General features: G+C 29.6%; 1 protein-coding gene across 2 annotated transcripts in view; it reads left to right on the forward strand.

Moving 5' to 3' along the window:
- The window catches only part of LOC100167403 (brain-specific angiogenesis inhibitor 1-associated protein 2-like protein 2), a 121,627-nt gene that overhangs the window by 91,391 nt on the left and 13,501 nt on the right, over positions 1 to 16,735 (forward strand). For both annotated transcript variants that reach the window (XR_003838911.1, XM_029486501.1), the window contains exon 4: positions 10,477 to 10,538. Coding sequence is in view for 1 of the 2 variants with exons in the window: in XM_029486501.1 (XP_029342361.1) it covers positions 10,477 to 10,538 (62 nt within the window). In the remaining variant the exon portion in view is untranslated. The remainder of the gene's footprint in view (positions 1 to 10,476; positions 10,539 to 16,735) is intronic.

The raw sequence follows: 16,735 nt of genomic DNA on the forward strand, positions 1-16,735 counted from the left end.
GACGCGAGAAATCCGCTGGTGCTTTAGACGCGTATTCGATATAATATTGTTTTATTTCCACCGTTTTATATTTACGCGCGGGTAACACGCGAAATATCAGTTTTCAACGTTACAATAACAGTAATAATAATATATTATATATATTATGACGTATACACGCGCATTATAATAATAATAATAATATTTGTGCTCGGCGGGCAACAGCTGCGGCGCCGGCGGCAGGCGTTATTGTAACTCTTAAAATATTATATTATCGTTATACCTACCTACCCACCAAAAGACACTTACCGTTTTGCGATAGATCGTTTTCGATTTTTTGACGGCCCCCATTTCACCTCGCGACGCGTGTAACGCGGCGATAACTTATACGGTTCACTTTCAGACCGATTTGTGTTGAACGCATTATAATGGCTAATATACTAATATATAGCGACCCACACGAGTTGCGCACAATATCGCATGAGTCGTATGTATTATAAAATGCATTAAAACATTATTATTATTATTACCAATATACCCATCGTATTCGCTTGAACCAGTTGTAATTGTCAGAGTTCAATACGTGACTGGCAGAATCTGGCGAAAGATTGTCTTCAAAGCGAGGCGGTATGTAGGTCGTCCCTATTCACGGCGGCTTAGATTATTCTGCTAATTCGTATTCCCATCGCTAATGTTTTTTTTTTTCCTAATGAAGTCGAGGGTTAAAAGTGAATGTACTAAAACTACGAATGTAATAGTGTCGCAGTTATTCAATGCATATTATAATATTATTATGTACAGCGTCAACAATGAGATGGAAATAAGACTCACGAAATAATAATAACTTCCAATACTGGGTGATCCATGTTATACGCAAGAAGACACGCTCATTATTTTTAAAACTATGAACGTTTTTGGAAATATTGTTTCTAAATAATTATAAGTCGTTAAAAGAAAAATGTTTACTAAATATTTTATTATTTTTAATGACGACGTGGTATTTTTAATTCCTTATTCAAAAGCAGAATATTTTTTGGAGTATTTCCATACAATATACAAATCGAATATTGAACCAGTAGTTTATGCGTTATAAACTTATAAATATTTACATTTTTATGAGCGGTGTGGAGAGGTGCCTGGCCACAGAAGTAAACCTCTAAATGTTGGTCTACAACTTCGCTCGTCAAAATTTTAAATATCTATAACTAATAAACTAGGTAGGTACTATTCCGAAATTTGATTTTGATGATTCGTAATACTCCGAATACTTATGATTCGGAAAATGAAATATAAAAATATGTAGATCGTCATTCAAACGAGTAATTCAGTTAAGAATTATAGGTAACGATAAAAATAGTAAAAATTTTAATTTTTCCAAAAATGTTGTTTTGTAATAACTTTAAAATTTAAATTATGTGCAAGAATAATTATTTCAAACACATTTGTGTTTTGTAATAATGAGTTTCTTACGTTAAATTGATCTCTCCGTATAAATGTGTTAGGTACCTACCAGCTACAAACGACGTTACTGGTTTTTTTTTTTTTTATCAGTTTAAATCTAATTATAATATTTTTAACATTTCAAACGTACCAATTAATGCTATTCCTTCTGATTTTTTTCTGTTTGTATTATTTTAATAATTAATAAGAGAAACTATGTAGGTGCTCTTTGAAGATTTGTTTTTATTTTTGTAACAACACAACGTCTGGGCATTAAATAAAATACCAACCTGTACTGTAATTTCTTTGCATTTTTAAATGAAATTCAAAATACAGGAGTTATTAAAATATCAAACCTAAAAGTTTTGAGAATTTACTAATTATTTAGCGCGTACTGGCTAATTGTAAAAATCGTTAATCCGAATAAATCGTTAAAACATAATATTATACAATTTATACATATAGTATGTAATTTTATAATATTATGTTTATGTATAAAATCGGCTTAAAACTCAGATATTGTAAAACAAATAGAAAAGAAAATTCTTAAATCACCTGTACTTATTATTATGACAACGGACGCATTATGTTATTAAATACGTCTTACTAAACTATTTCCGTTAAAAACACACAATTATATCAATAAGATCTAACAACTTAGCAATGCACGTAATCCGGTAGTGTGTATCCATATTCAATAATATCTATTACCTATAGAGGTATCTAATTAAATTACGAAAAACATAAGATAATATGCCGTAACAAAATATTCTACATAATTAAAATAATAGTCACCTATTATAAAATAATAGTTAATACTTAACACGTAAACCAAGAAATATGTATGTAATTGTATAATACGAAACAAAACGATAAGACACGATAAAGGTTCAAAATTTTAAAAATGTCTGTTGGTTAATAACCTTGTAAATTATAATAATATCCTCTAACAAGAATTTTATTAATGCGTCATACAAATTGCAATCAGGTAGTAAAAATTATAAAACATCATCATTAATTAATGTTTTATGAAGACATTTTGTCATCATCCACACTGTGGTCTGTGAATGTGTAGTAGAGACTAGAGGGTGTATGCTTTTTAATTTTTATCCGATTCTTGATAGTAAGTTTACCTTTTTCCAACTTTGGCTAGGTACTATTATTATTTTCATAAAATATTATTAATTGCTGGTTTTCACTATAAACAGTATTATCGTCGAAAAAGGTATTGTGATAAACAATATTGAATAATATTCATTACGCATCTTAGCTGTTATAAATACTCGTGCAATAATCATTCTTGTGGCCAAAACTATTTTTGTTACAGATACGCAACCAAAACACTGTTGGATATTAGTTAAAATAGTCCTATTATACATAATATCTTTGGAATATTTACTATTTATTTTCATAGCTTACAATACAATTATACTAATTTTTAATTTTTGTTTTTATTATTGCGCGCTAATAATATAATGCTAATTAAATAGGTATACAATATACATTTTATGCATTTGTAATTATTTATGAGCATGATGTAGTTTGACTAGTACCTATATGTACTATATACATTAATACATTATTGTTTTACGCTTTTAATGAAAATGTCGTTATTATCTTTGCAACCGATCTTTGACGATTACTCATTAATGTAGATTCACAATTTTCCGTTTGACTTGACCCATATGCTAGTCAGTCACCTCGAGGCCAAATTACATTTGCATAAGACTACTATATTGGAACACACATACTCGTTAAGCCGTTATTATAATTACATAGACCTTTCAGACTCGATAATATTGTAATAATAAACACCACCAAGAACCACAACTTGTCTACAACTAGTACACATACCTATCACATTTTATATCATTTTTTTTTTTTTAAATTTAATATACGCACGCGTATTATCCTCGTCGAGAACACGGTTTCATGTACAACACACGTACCTATATATGTGCTAATTTATATCGTTCGGTTAGAAAAACATTTGCGTATAATATATACATGTGCGTGATTTATAATCTTATGTTAGTTGTACGTACACTATAGGTATTATTGGACATGGTTAATATTTAATATCTTGCGAAGTTCGCGCGGGTTTGAAATCATATTTTATAAAATCGTACGTGCATATGGTTTTGTGTATGAAACGCGAATTGCTTCAAGGACGCATAATTTATAGCAATTACATAACAAGAGGAACTAACGAACGAAAACTATACCTACTCTACGATCATCGACGTCCATAAAAGTTAATTAATAAATATATTATAAGAGAAATGGGTACGCTCATTTGTCTAAACTCCGTGTATACTACAGGTTTCCGTTTATCCATATTATATTTTGTATTTTAAATGCAATGATTTGTTTAACAAAAAAAAAAAAAACAAAGTAATTTTAAAATTTTTAATAGTGTATCTGCATTGAAATGTATAATGGAAAATTTTATTTTAAAACCAATATATTATTATTATACACAGTTTACGATTGAAAAAAATCATTTAGAGTTTTGCCGATTATAGGTACTGTGATTATTCAATAATGACAGAATAATGCATGTTCAACCACTCCATCCTATACATTTCTTCGATATCTTTATTCTTGCATTTATTTCTGTAAGAAAATAATAAAATATATTATATAACGCGTTGAACATCGTGGTCGTAAAACATCCGAATATCAAACACCCTCCCTAGAAATTACGTGAGAGTTCATGACGATTGTGTTTTAGAGGTGTAGAAGATGTATAACGTGCGTATATATATTATATTTGTCTAAATATATATACCCAAACGATTATTTCGGAGAGCTTCTTGCACGAAAGTGGGCGACAATGGGGGAATACGACTAAAAATAAAATTGAAATGCAGACGATTGCATAAAAATAACGCCATCCTCGGCGGGTAGTTTTATTAAGTGTCAAAAACCTACCTATAGATATAATAAATGTATCAATATATTTGTATCGTCAAAGTTCGTAAATCGAATGCCACATACGATGATGACATACTGTTATATTATTTTTTTCATGACGAATCGCTGAAGGCGAATATAATAATATTGTATATCATTATTGTTAGTAGTTGGTACCTATATGACTACCTATATATATATATTTCAATATATTATAATACATAATATGTATACAGTAGCGCTGGAGTCCATAATACATTTTATAGTTTTGGTCACGGCACGACCACTATTCTCTTTTTATTATGGACTGATTTGTCTTATCTTCAGTTAAATGTATTCTAAGTCTAGACTACAATATTATAGTATGGGACAAACTTTTCGTTTAAATAACTCCACATAAAAAAGAATTTTTCTAATCGTATTCTTTTTTAAGCTATATAATATAATATAATATTTATATTTAATCAATTTTGTTTTATGAATGTGTGAGTATCACTTTTGAATGCCATTATTATCTACCAATTTATTCAGATTATATAGAATATTATTCATAAGCAGTGTTTTTAGTACACCGATGTGCCAAGAGTTAGCTATATCATTTAGTATATTCAATCACTTTTTTATTCTAAATAGTGTTCATTAAATCTGTACACGCTATTATAGGTGTCAGTCTTGTAAAGCATTTGAGTAAATGTATTTGAACACTTTTATAGTGTTTAGAAGACTTTTTAAATTAAGTGTTTAGAAAGTAATTCAAATACTGTCTCGGGTAGTCGGGTATATTTGTATTTGTAAATAAAATAGTCTTATGCAAATACTTTTCAAAATTAAATTGAACAAATTTTAAAATAACTATATATGTAGGTATGTATTTCGTTTATTGTTGAAAAACGTTAAATAAAAAAATATAACAAAATGTTATTCATTTTAATTTCTCCGTATAAAATTAAGTACAGGTAGCACAAAATTCGAATAATACTACTAAACATGACTAACGATTTTTAATTATTAAAAACTATACCCTATACATTTTTTACACGTTTGTACAGTTAAATAAGAATAAAAAACTAAGGAAATAATATTATGAATACAGCTGGTATTCGAAAATTGGTCATCTCTGTTATCCTTGGTTATACTTTTTTACACTTTTCAAGCCACCACAGCTGCTGCAAAGGTACGGCGTATAGCCATTTATATGGATGTAAATCTTGATCCTCACTGCGGTCATCCGTTGGAGCAGGTATATCTAAGCTCGGCTTGAATCTTGGCACACACACACACACACACACACACACACACACACACACACACACACACACACACACACAATATATATATATATATAAGTACCTACTTATATGCGGTCAAAAGGCAAATGGCCCGAAAATTATAACAAATAGATACAAGCGTTCCGAGCCGGTCTAGTTTTTATATTTGGCCTCGGGACGGCGATGTCTCAACGTCAGAGAGAGAGAGATGTGAGGATAGTGTGCAGGAGCGGCGGGAGGGCAGCGGCGACATGATGAAGAGGTTGGCGTGCGAAATTCCGTTCCGGCGGCGGCGTCTGCGAATTGCGGTTCGTCCGGTTTGAGTAATCGTCGTCATCGCCGTCGTCTGCGGACCTAAATCGGACAAATCGTTTTGCACCCGATCGCCGGACGTTTGTCTCGACCCATTTGTAAATCTTCCCCTTGGCGTATTATTTTTTTGCTCTCTCTCTCTCTCTCTCTATCTCTCTATTTGTTAGGTACATCCCTCGCGCGAATGTGTTACGTCGCGATTGTCGCGGAAACACGCACAAATGCGGTGCTCGACAGTCACATAATAATAACAATCATGTAACGGTCGTATAAATAATAACAATAAAGTATTTTTCGACGTGTTTGGACGCGGACGTTCAATAAAATCGACGGGCGGCGCATATATATTATAATAAAACGGGTTATTATTCCTTCTTCCGCAAATAAAACGGATGATTCGTTTCCGCGCGTCGTGCGACGATTGTCGAGTTGTCAAACAATATAATATCATAATAGGTATACCTGCGTAATACGTTACAACACTTTAAAGTTTTAAACAATATTATATGCTGTGGTGACTGTCGTGTACTTACAAAGTTTGTCATGTTTATAGTTACGTGCATATAGCCGTGTGAGATGCGATAAAAAAAAAAACGTCATGAAAAAAAACACTCGCACAAACCCGGCAAAGGAAAACAAATTAAACTTGTAAGTTATAACAAATATTCGTAGAAAAGTCCACTTTATAACAATATGATCGTGCGTAAAGTCTGCAATCATCAACGTGGCGTTATTATGGATTCGGATGAACGTGCTTTTTTCGAAAAATAATACATTTTGATTACCTATCGCGCGATGCCTGTACAATAATAACAACGTAGTGCCTACAATAATATTATGTGGTTTTTTTTTATTTGTTCACCCACTCCACAGAGGTTGTACGACACCAGAATTGATTTTCGAAGCTTTGAATTCGTTATCGTAATGTCAAAACGTTGGTTTTTATGCGGTAAAAGATACGTTTGAACGTCATTTTATCAAATATTATAATATAATGATACAATACCTATATTATAACAAATATTATAATAATATACCTATACATAGCATATTGTTTGGATATGAATATTTACAGTTTTTGAATACTGTTATTATAACTCAGTCATATTATTTTCTTTTTATATAAACAATAATTATTTCAAGACCTTCTTATTTTTATAATGTACAAAATTCCAAAAAATATTGGATGTCTTCTTGTGTTGATAATTATTTGATGCATACAAATTCTTGAACAAATTAAACATAAATACAAGTATCAAGTATGGAGTATAAAATATCTGTGCACTACGACTTACGAGTTTCGGAAAAAAATATTATAACTATTTCACGTATTATGAATTGAGTATAGAAGATACGATTGTTTTAAATTCTGTGCATATTTAAGAAAAAATTAAAATGCATGATGTATAATATATTATTTCTTAAAAAAAATGGGTCATAATAATTTTAAATATATTTTAAGCTAGATATTTTTACTTTAAATATGTAAATTTGAATAACTCATGACATTTGTTATATTTTTGTTTAGTATGTAAACCGCAAAGTAAGTGAAATTAGAAAGGTTAATACCATATAGGTTCTAACCGTAGGTACACTGTCGTTATTTTGTTTGTGTTTTATCACTAAATTATATTTTTATTTGTTTGTGTAAAATTATTACGCTTGTATACGCGAAAGTATAGAAAATGTCATTATTTTTTATTTTGATTTCACTTATCATTTAATATATTATATTATAATAGTTTTGAGCTACCAGTTATACAACACGTTTCTAAACTTCAACTGACCTTTACAAAATATTTTGAACGAGCAAAGTGTGTGCATAATAATAATGTTATGTACTCTTCTGAATCTACATACAATGATATCTATATAATTAATAACAAATATGTCTCTACACCTAAATTAAATTTTCTTTTTGTAAATGTAATATTTATTGTATATTCAATTTGATTTACACAATTTTTTTTAATTTTTTTTAAAATACTGTTAGACGTTAGTTAAATGAAAATAGTATGAAAAACAGAAACATATACTGTTTCTTCATTTTTGTCACTTTCAAATCATACATTAATTGCACATCGCTTAAATATTGAACTTGAGTTCTTTCTTGAAATATTATAGACACATTGTGGAAGGTAACTGTGTGTTACACCATATTATAGTGTATTAGTGTTGGCGTAATTGTGGCAGACACATCTTAAGAGCTTAACATTTTAAAGTTGTAAAGTATTTTTTTATGTGTGTCTACCACTCTACTTACACCTTACACACTCAAAGGGGATTAAAACAGGCGTCGTATTGGTGAAGTAATTAAGTTCTATCCCAAAGAAGCGATCAGATGGTCGCTAGAGGGCATGAGTGAGATAGAGGGAGGGAGTTGTGATAATCCATTTTGCGTGGTTGCATTTTAGAGCTTTCAATCGAATCCGTTCACTTAATTAACGTTTGACAACCAATTTGTATTTTAAATAAACATATGCTTCAAACTTTAAATTGAGTAGTACTATTTGATTTACTAATGGAAAACATTTTAAAATAATTATTTATTTCTTGATAATGCTTGAGCTCAATTTTTGAATATCACCATTCGTCAGCGTTATTATTTCTTCTGAAAACACTTCTTAATACTTATTTAATAATAATTGATAGAATAATTATAAATTATAGTTAAAGAAACTGATAATATTTATGAAATAACATAACATTCGATTTTGTTATAATATTATTGTACAAAATGTAAAGAGGATAAAATGTAGGTATTACCTACGTATTTTTTTTTTTTTTTTAGAAATCCATTTATGGTTTTACGGTTCATTTATGGTTCATTAACAATTGGTTAATAAATATCGATTGACACGGTTAATAAATAACACATCGAAAAGCAGGAATATTGTTATATATTTCGTAAACATTAATGTATATTAATAATTGGAATACTTTTAAATTTTAGAAACGTAAAATTAGTATTAATAGAGTACCTATAGTATAACACAGTTAACACAACATACATTGACTAGGTACCTGAGTATTGTGAACTGCTTCTTTCGTATCAGTGGAAATTCATTATCAATATTGACGGTGAAAAATGGAAATAAAATGATACAACCGAATACTTTATAAAAGAAACAGCAACATTTTTTTCCCACTACGAATTCAATAATAAAAAGTTATAATTGTCAAGAAATTTAAAATTTTTGGGATTATTAAAATGGGACGAAACGCGTGTGAAACACTCATGTTAAGTGTTGTAGTATTTTCAAAGTTAACCTTATATCTGGGAAAATTCTTAAAATGTTCTGTTTAAAATATGTATGTGTTATCTGTGTCAGATTTCTGACCCTTAGAAGTATATACTATGAAACGTTTGAAGTTTGAGAAAAGAAAATGGCCAACCAAACTATAAAATCATACATATTTGAGGAATCAATATAGAATGTAGATTTATATATCAGCTTGGAATAAAAATAAATAATAATAATTTACCGTCATAAACATGGATGTAAACTAAATTATTACATAGATAAAATAAAATATTATATTATTTTCAATTTGACAAAGGAATATATATTTTTTTAAACAAATGAATAATAGAGATAAATTAAATAAAGAAACGTGATAAATTATATATTATTATTGTAAATGATAAATTCTAATAAACGGAATAGAGTTTTGTTTTATTTTATTAGTAGTTAGGTACGCTGTACATGAGTTTATTCACGCATAACCAATTCAATTTGAATGAAATTTTAATTTTATAAAAAATAAATTGCCTTTTATTTGCGTCATATTGGTTTTTTTTTATAATAACGAATGTTGTTAAATTCATTATTATTATTATTATTCAAGATATATAAATTTAATTAAAGATACGTTTAAATGAAGTCGTGGCTCAAGTTTTCAATGTCGTCTTAGGTATTTAATGAACACTATCATTTTTTATAAATTGAAATATTGATTAAAGAAAAACTTAAACATTTTTTAATAATATTATTTATTAACGATATTTGATGAATATTCATCTAAACACACTCATTTATAATTAAATTATACTTAAATAATTATGTAATAACTAAATTAACATACTTTACATTCACTGATTATTCAACAATAATATTATATACCTACTAAAACCATTTCGTGAGTAATTACTAATTTGTATAGGTACCTACCTCTACACAATAATGTTATTACCCGATGAATGATAATATTTGGTGTAATTTATTATGAATGTCAATTATATCTAATACAATAATAATAAAAGGGTAGTTAGTACATTTTAAAATGAATAACAATCGAAAATGTAATTGGATAGTAAAAATTAAATACCCCGTCGTTTTCAATTTAACAATTTATTTACAATCGAGAATATTGTCCGGAAAAGTAATAAACAAATTGATGACATCACACGGGAGTGTTCTGTACTATGTGCGTTATGTACCTACTTATGTAAATCTTTAGTTTAATTTATGATCTGTGATACCGTACTCTCTTGGGTATCGTTTGTCATGGTAAAATGTAGTACCCACCTATAACGAAATGTTTTTTAATTACGTTTCAGGTTCAGCACTTATGCAGATCGTTGAGGTTTACAAGGAAATCCAATCACAGCAGCTAAACATTGTAAGTTTAAAACACACAAATTATTAGTTAATACCTATTATATACAAAAAATAGCTTATAAATTCCTTCTTCTGCTTTTAATTACACGAATATTTCTAAATTGTTTTACTATATTTTAAGTCAAAGTGCTTTTTTAGTTAAACTATTAGTTAATAATATATATTTTGTCTTCAGGAAACGTTAACTAAACCCAGTAAAATTGTTTAATACAGGATTTTTTTATATTTTTGAGGTCAGATAATAGTAAAATAATTTAACTTTACTCGCCTCAAGCAAAATTGATAATTTAAACTGATTACAAAATTCAAATACCTAGCCTTTTTTAGTGACTGAAAAGTGTATTAAAAATATGAGAATATCGAGAGGATTACCTACGATATAGTAATCAAAAAAGGAAATTAGTATCCTACTTCGATGACCTGTTAGTATAAACTTTTATTATGAATAATTGATTAGTTTTACATCCGTCCCTTAATTAATATTTCATCACGAACCGAAGTCAGAAAAATTACATTGAATTCTGTAATAAAATATATAATGTAAACAGCGGAATACGAATGAAAAAAAAATGTCATCTACAAAAAATAAAATGTAAAAGTATATTCAATATCCTCAGATGGTTGCATTATTTATCTAAGGATGAACTCTAATAATGTGGTTTATAATCTATATATTATTATAATATTATTCAGACGTTTTTATAATATTTAATTAAAATTCAATAAAACTTTTCCGATAACGAATAAACATGTGATGCGTATTAATACTGTTTTTTTTTTCATTTTAAAAATATATTTATCGAGCCGTAGCAAAAATAACGTTTCCATAAAGCTATATTATATTATTATGTAAATTATTCGGTCTATTCATACCATGTGCCGACGACGTTTAAATCTTGTGCATGTGAATTCGATTATAATTCAACAAATATAATATATTATTATAATACCACTGTTATCTTTATATTTTTTTTCGATATCCCAAGAAATTCAACAAAAAGAATATCGCTTATGTAATATTATTTACTCACTCTGTCGCACTAATGTTGTACTACAAATAACATACCTAAGTTCGAAAATGATTGTCTTATAGTGACGACTGATGAGTGATGACTATATCTTAGCAGCATGTACATGATGGGTAATTGTTTTTTTTTTTTTGTAACCGCACTTTTTCCACATTTTTTTTTCCAAAAATGCTCTGAATGAAATTTTAATACGAATCCAGCGTAAGTGAAGTAAAGTGTGTAAAAAAAAATATGGTGAACATCACGTAACAAATGTATAATAATATAAAGCATTTCGATTTTAGCCTCAGGTTTTGTAAATCGTCCAGTGAGAGAATTATTATAGTCATGCGAGGGTTCTGGCATTTATCCCACTCCCTCTCTCACACACACACATACAGACACAGACACATGCACACACACACACAAACAGACACAGACACAGCCACACACAGACTCACAACAGTAATAATTTCAGCCTAACTGCAGATCATAGGCCACCCTCGTTTTCGCGCTCGTCGTTACAGTCATTAACATAATAATATATCCTGTCGTCTCTTCTGTTCGCTCTGTTTTGCTCTTCCAGCCGATGTTACAACTGTTGGCCAGCATCGGCGGCGTTGATGTACTTTATTAAATTGGCGTTTCGATTCCATTTCCGGTCGGTCACTTAATTTACACGCACGCATACTAGAACAATTCATATTATTATTGTATTTGACCGTCAAGTTATGCATCGATACCGAATTATACGACCAGCTATCGTTTTTTTACTATTTTTGTTTTAAGAAATAACTTTATCATTTTCATTCTATAATAACACAATATAATGATCGTACCCCCAATCGTTATGGCGTTCCGTTTATTTTAACTATTATAGGTAGCAGGTGGTATACCTACACAGCATTAATGTGCACAATATAATACAGCACGCGCTTTCGTAACATATTTTGCACTTTCTGTTCGGTATAATGTCAACAGACTCCGAGAAACAGGTCTAAATGGACGTAAATCAACAGAATCGATTTCCTATAGGTGGAACTATTAGCGAAAATCGTAGAAAGTTAATATCTAGTATAGGTTAACAGTATTTTGACTAATGGATTATAATTCATTTTTAATAACAGTCAAAATACTACCGGATAGTTATCGATATATTAAATTTAAGGCGTCCAACTGGTATAAAATATAATCACAACATATAATAATATATAGTATACCATAAAATATAATATACCTATTATATTAGACTTATTCTGTTACCGCCTGCCGTCATGCAGACCGTCAATTAAACCGATTTACACTCATTTCTTGATGAATAAAAATTTTAAGCGCACAATATTACAACATGAAAAATAAATGTAGGGACATATTATTATTTATAAAAATGCATAGAGTAAAAAGTGTTAAATTGTTATAACGAGACGTATACTTGATTTATGTGTATCGTACACGCAACAGCTTAAAATTATACTAAAAGTCTAGAAAAAAAAAAATCGTATCTCATATTTATACGTCCTAATTTTACACCTACAATAATTATAACTTCCGACCTCATAAATTTGATGGACATAAAATAAAGCATTGATTACAAAAAAAGACGAATTTAAAAATGTATTTATCTCTATTCTAATCTATGACTTAATCGTGTTTTTAAAGAAAACTCACAAAATAACAATGCAACTTTGATAGCCCTATACCTACTATAACTGCAGCGTAATGAACACCGTTAAACTTATCATTTAATAAGTGATTAGTGATGGATTTATAAGTACTAACTTAACTTTGAATGTTTGATTTAAGTTTTCGTATACTATGCTAACAATATACAATTTCAAAACAGTAAACAAAATGAATTATATATCAATATCAAAACTTTTCTAATTAATAATTCCGCTTACCGAGTTATGTGCATAGATATATTGTGATTGAGAAGGTATAATGCTTGTTAATAATTTCATAAGGTCATTAAAATCGTAATCCAATCACCCACGAAAAAGATTCCGGTACGCATTATACGTATATAAGGAGGAGAAATTCATGTTTAAACACACAAAGATTATACAATTTTTACAGGTTTATAGCTGCGCAAAAGAACATAGTGCTAAAGAGGTAGAAAATCAAATATTTTCTGATAATATTATATATATCCAATATCCATTACCAACTCAATATTGCACTAAAATAATGATCGATGTTATTTCGTTGACTCGTCAAACATGAATTTCGTCTATAGAAAGTTTTCTTTACTAAGATAACTTTAGTCACTGCCGTCTCGGTCTAGAATTATGAACATAAGTCCGCAGAGAGTCAATAACCAAATAGTGTTTTAATATTTCAGGTTTTCGATGAGAATCTGGGTAAAAATGTTTTCTTGTTTTGAGTATAAACCCTGCAGGTTTGTTGTAATTCCGGTTTTAGACAAACAAACGTGTTTTGGACACAAAACGTACCTAATTATTACGATATTTAAGTTCCGATTTAACCGGTACAGTCTTGTGATGTTATGCAATAGGTATTATTAGAGTAAATTGACGTACTTATTATTTTCAAACTATAAATTGAATTTAAAGTCGAAAACGCTACGCCTGTGTTTGATCGACGGTATTTTAGTGATGCATCACGAGAAAATGTGTTTATAAAATTTTTTTTTTTATTATAAAATGTCATGTGCACCGTAATATTATTACAACTTGTTATACAATTGATTGAAATATCGCGAAAAAAGTTCTGCTCCAACAGTAGATATATTATGGTATGACAAAGCCACGTCTCGATTATGCTTGACATGAATTTACGTAATCGCCTCCTCTTGCGCATTATTAGGACGTATGTAGATTACGGATCACATTATATTCAGTTAGATTCTATATTGACCGACGATTTGCTTTCAATTAAGTTTTGTACACAATAATTAAAGACTTTTTCTACTTAAATTTTTCTCAACTTCAAATGATTTTTCAAAAAGATGTTGAAAATAATCTATTGAAATTCTAATTTTTTTTTCTTTCATTGTGCATTTGTAATTTTGATTATACAGTCTATTAGTCGTTAAGTGTGCGTTATAATACGCATAGTTATTAACGTTCAACTCATATTTTAATGGTTGAGTATTTTATGTCTATTGAAAGGAAAATATAAAATATTTTCACATTATTCATATTATAGATTATTGTTGTCGTTGAAACTCATTTAAATAATATATTGATTTTCCACGGAGATACATAGGTATGTATATGTATAATATTATGTACTGTATATAGGAAACTACGTACGATGCTTTTGGGACGTATTACTGCAGTACATTATTATATATTATGTCATATTACTCGTCCTATCACCTATAGGTCTTATCGTATGATTGGACCTAGGGTTTCGTATCATGTCGACTTTCCGTCGAATAGCGTGTATTATATATTTATACAGTGTATAATGTATATATATATATATATTATACCCGTGGCTCAAACTTCCGCGTGGTGAGAAACTTTTATCGATCATACAAAGTTTTTCGATATAATCTATTTTCCACTACTATATATATATATATATATAATATATTATTATACGTAACGTCACAGGGTTCTGCGGCCACGTGGCGTCGTCGTGGTTTTTATACTTTTCAACCGTATAGAAGACTTCGAATGCCGCCATCGAGGCGGCGGAGGCGGTGTTCGGCGTGACGGAGCAGGGGGAAAAAATAGTCGTCGAAAGTTTTATTTTTTCAAATTGCCGTCCGACGCTATGCACGTTTTCCATTATTTTTTCTTCATAATGCACTCGCCCAAAAGGAGGATACGTGTTGTATATACAGGGCGGTCTGCAGACGTGTTTAGTCGTTAAGCTAACGCTGCAAAACGCCGAGGTAATCCGCCCTGTATATCCGGAAACGATGGCACTGCGAGGGTAAAAACACAATATGGCAACAGTCTGAACCTCGTACATATAATATATTATTAAATTATTACATATATATAAGCACGGTCGGATTGCACTAAACATTTCCGATTTCTCTATATCTATATGTGCCTCTCTGTCTCACTCTCCCACCCTCTCTCTCAAACTCTCTACCCGTGGACAGTAGATTTCGATTTAATGTGCGATACGCGTCGGCTGGTCAAGTGAGGAAGCCTGTTTTTTACTCGCAGTCCTTCATCAGACATCGGCTGTTGTAGTTTTGACGAAGTATGATATTTTCCATTTGGCGTAATTTCAAGAAAAATTACATCAACAAATATTATTTCAATACATTTTCAATGCCGATGGATCAGTAAACCACTGCGTGTTGCATCGCCTAGAAAATATTATATTATATATAAAAAAAAAACGTATAAAGCTATAGAAAATCAAAACGGACGTTTACCTGCAAATGTATTGTTAAAAATATATCCATACTATCTGTAGGGTACATTAAAACTACCTCACAACTCAAATCTTAACATTATAATATTCATGGTGATTGAACACTCGATCGTTCTATATAAGTATTGCATAAAAATATTATTATATCATACTCAACGGTGTTGGTTTTAATATTATATACACTAGTACACTATGATTGCGTGTGGCCAACCGCAAAGTCTTACCAACGAGTCACTTGGTTTTGAAATGTCTTGTTCCTCTCGGTCGAAATACTTGCCTCCAATAAGAGGCATCCTCCCAATATCACTTTTAATACAATCATAGCTCTTTTATGGTACTATAATAATAATATATTATATTTCACAATAATTCCGTCGTTCAATAATATGTACAATTACATTTAACGAAGTGTAATAATTATAGAACAAAATATAACATTAATGTTTGACATTTCTTTGTTTGGGATTATTTATTTGAATCACAATATCTCATGCAAAATATTTCTTATAAGAAAGGTAAAAATATAACATTGTATAAAACTGTTTCGAAACAATATCAAAACGTACCCTTCGAATATTTCATCGTTTTTAAAATGATTAATTGTTGAGAGTGGGGTTCTTATTTTTCCATTGACAGTAATATTAGTTTAACAATTATTAATATTAAACTAAATATTGTGTTTTCTTTATTATTTTAGTCGGTGTAAATTACACAACAGAATACAATTTGTAACTTAGGTGTACTGCAACGTAACTGCAGCCTTCCTCAATTTCCTCCTCTATAAACCAATTACCAAACAACTTTTGTGTATAAAGTTGTTCAATTTTAT

Source organism: Acyrthosiphon pisum, chromosome A1 (assembly GCF_005508785.2).
Source record: "Acyrthosiphon pisum isolate AL4f chromosome A1, pea_aphid_22Mar2018_4r6ur, whole genome shotgun sequence".
NCBI lineage: Eukaryota > Metazoa > Arthropoda > Insecta > Hemiptera > Aphididae > Acyrthosiphon > Acyrthosiphon pisum.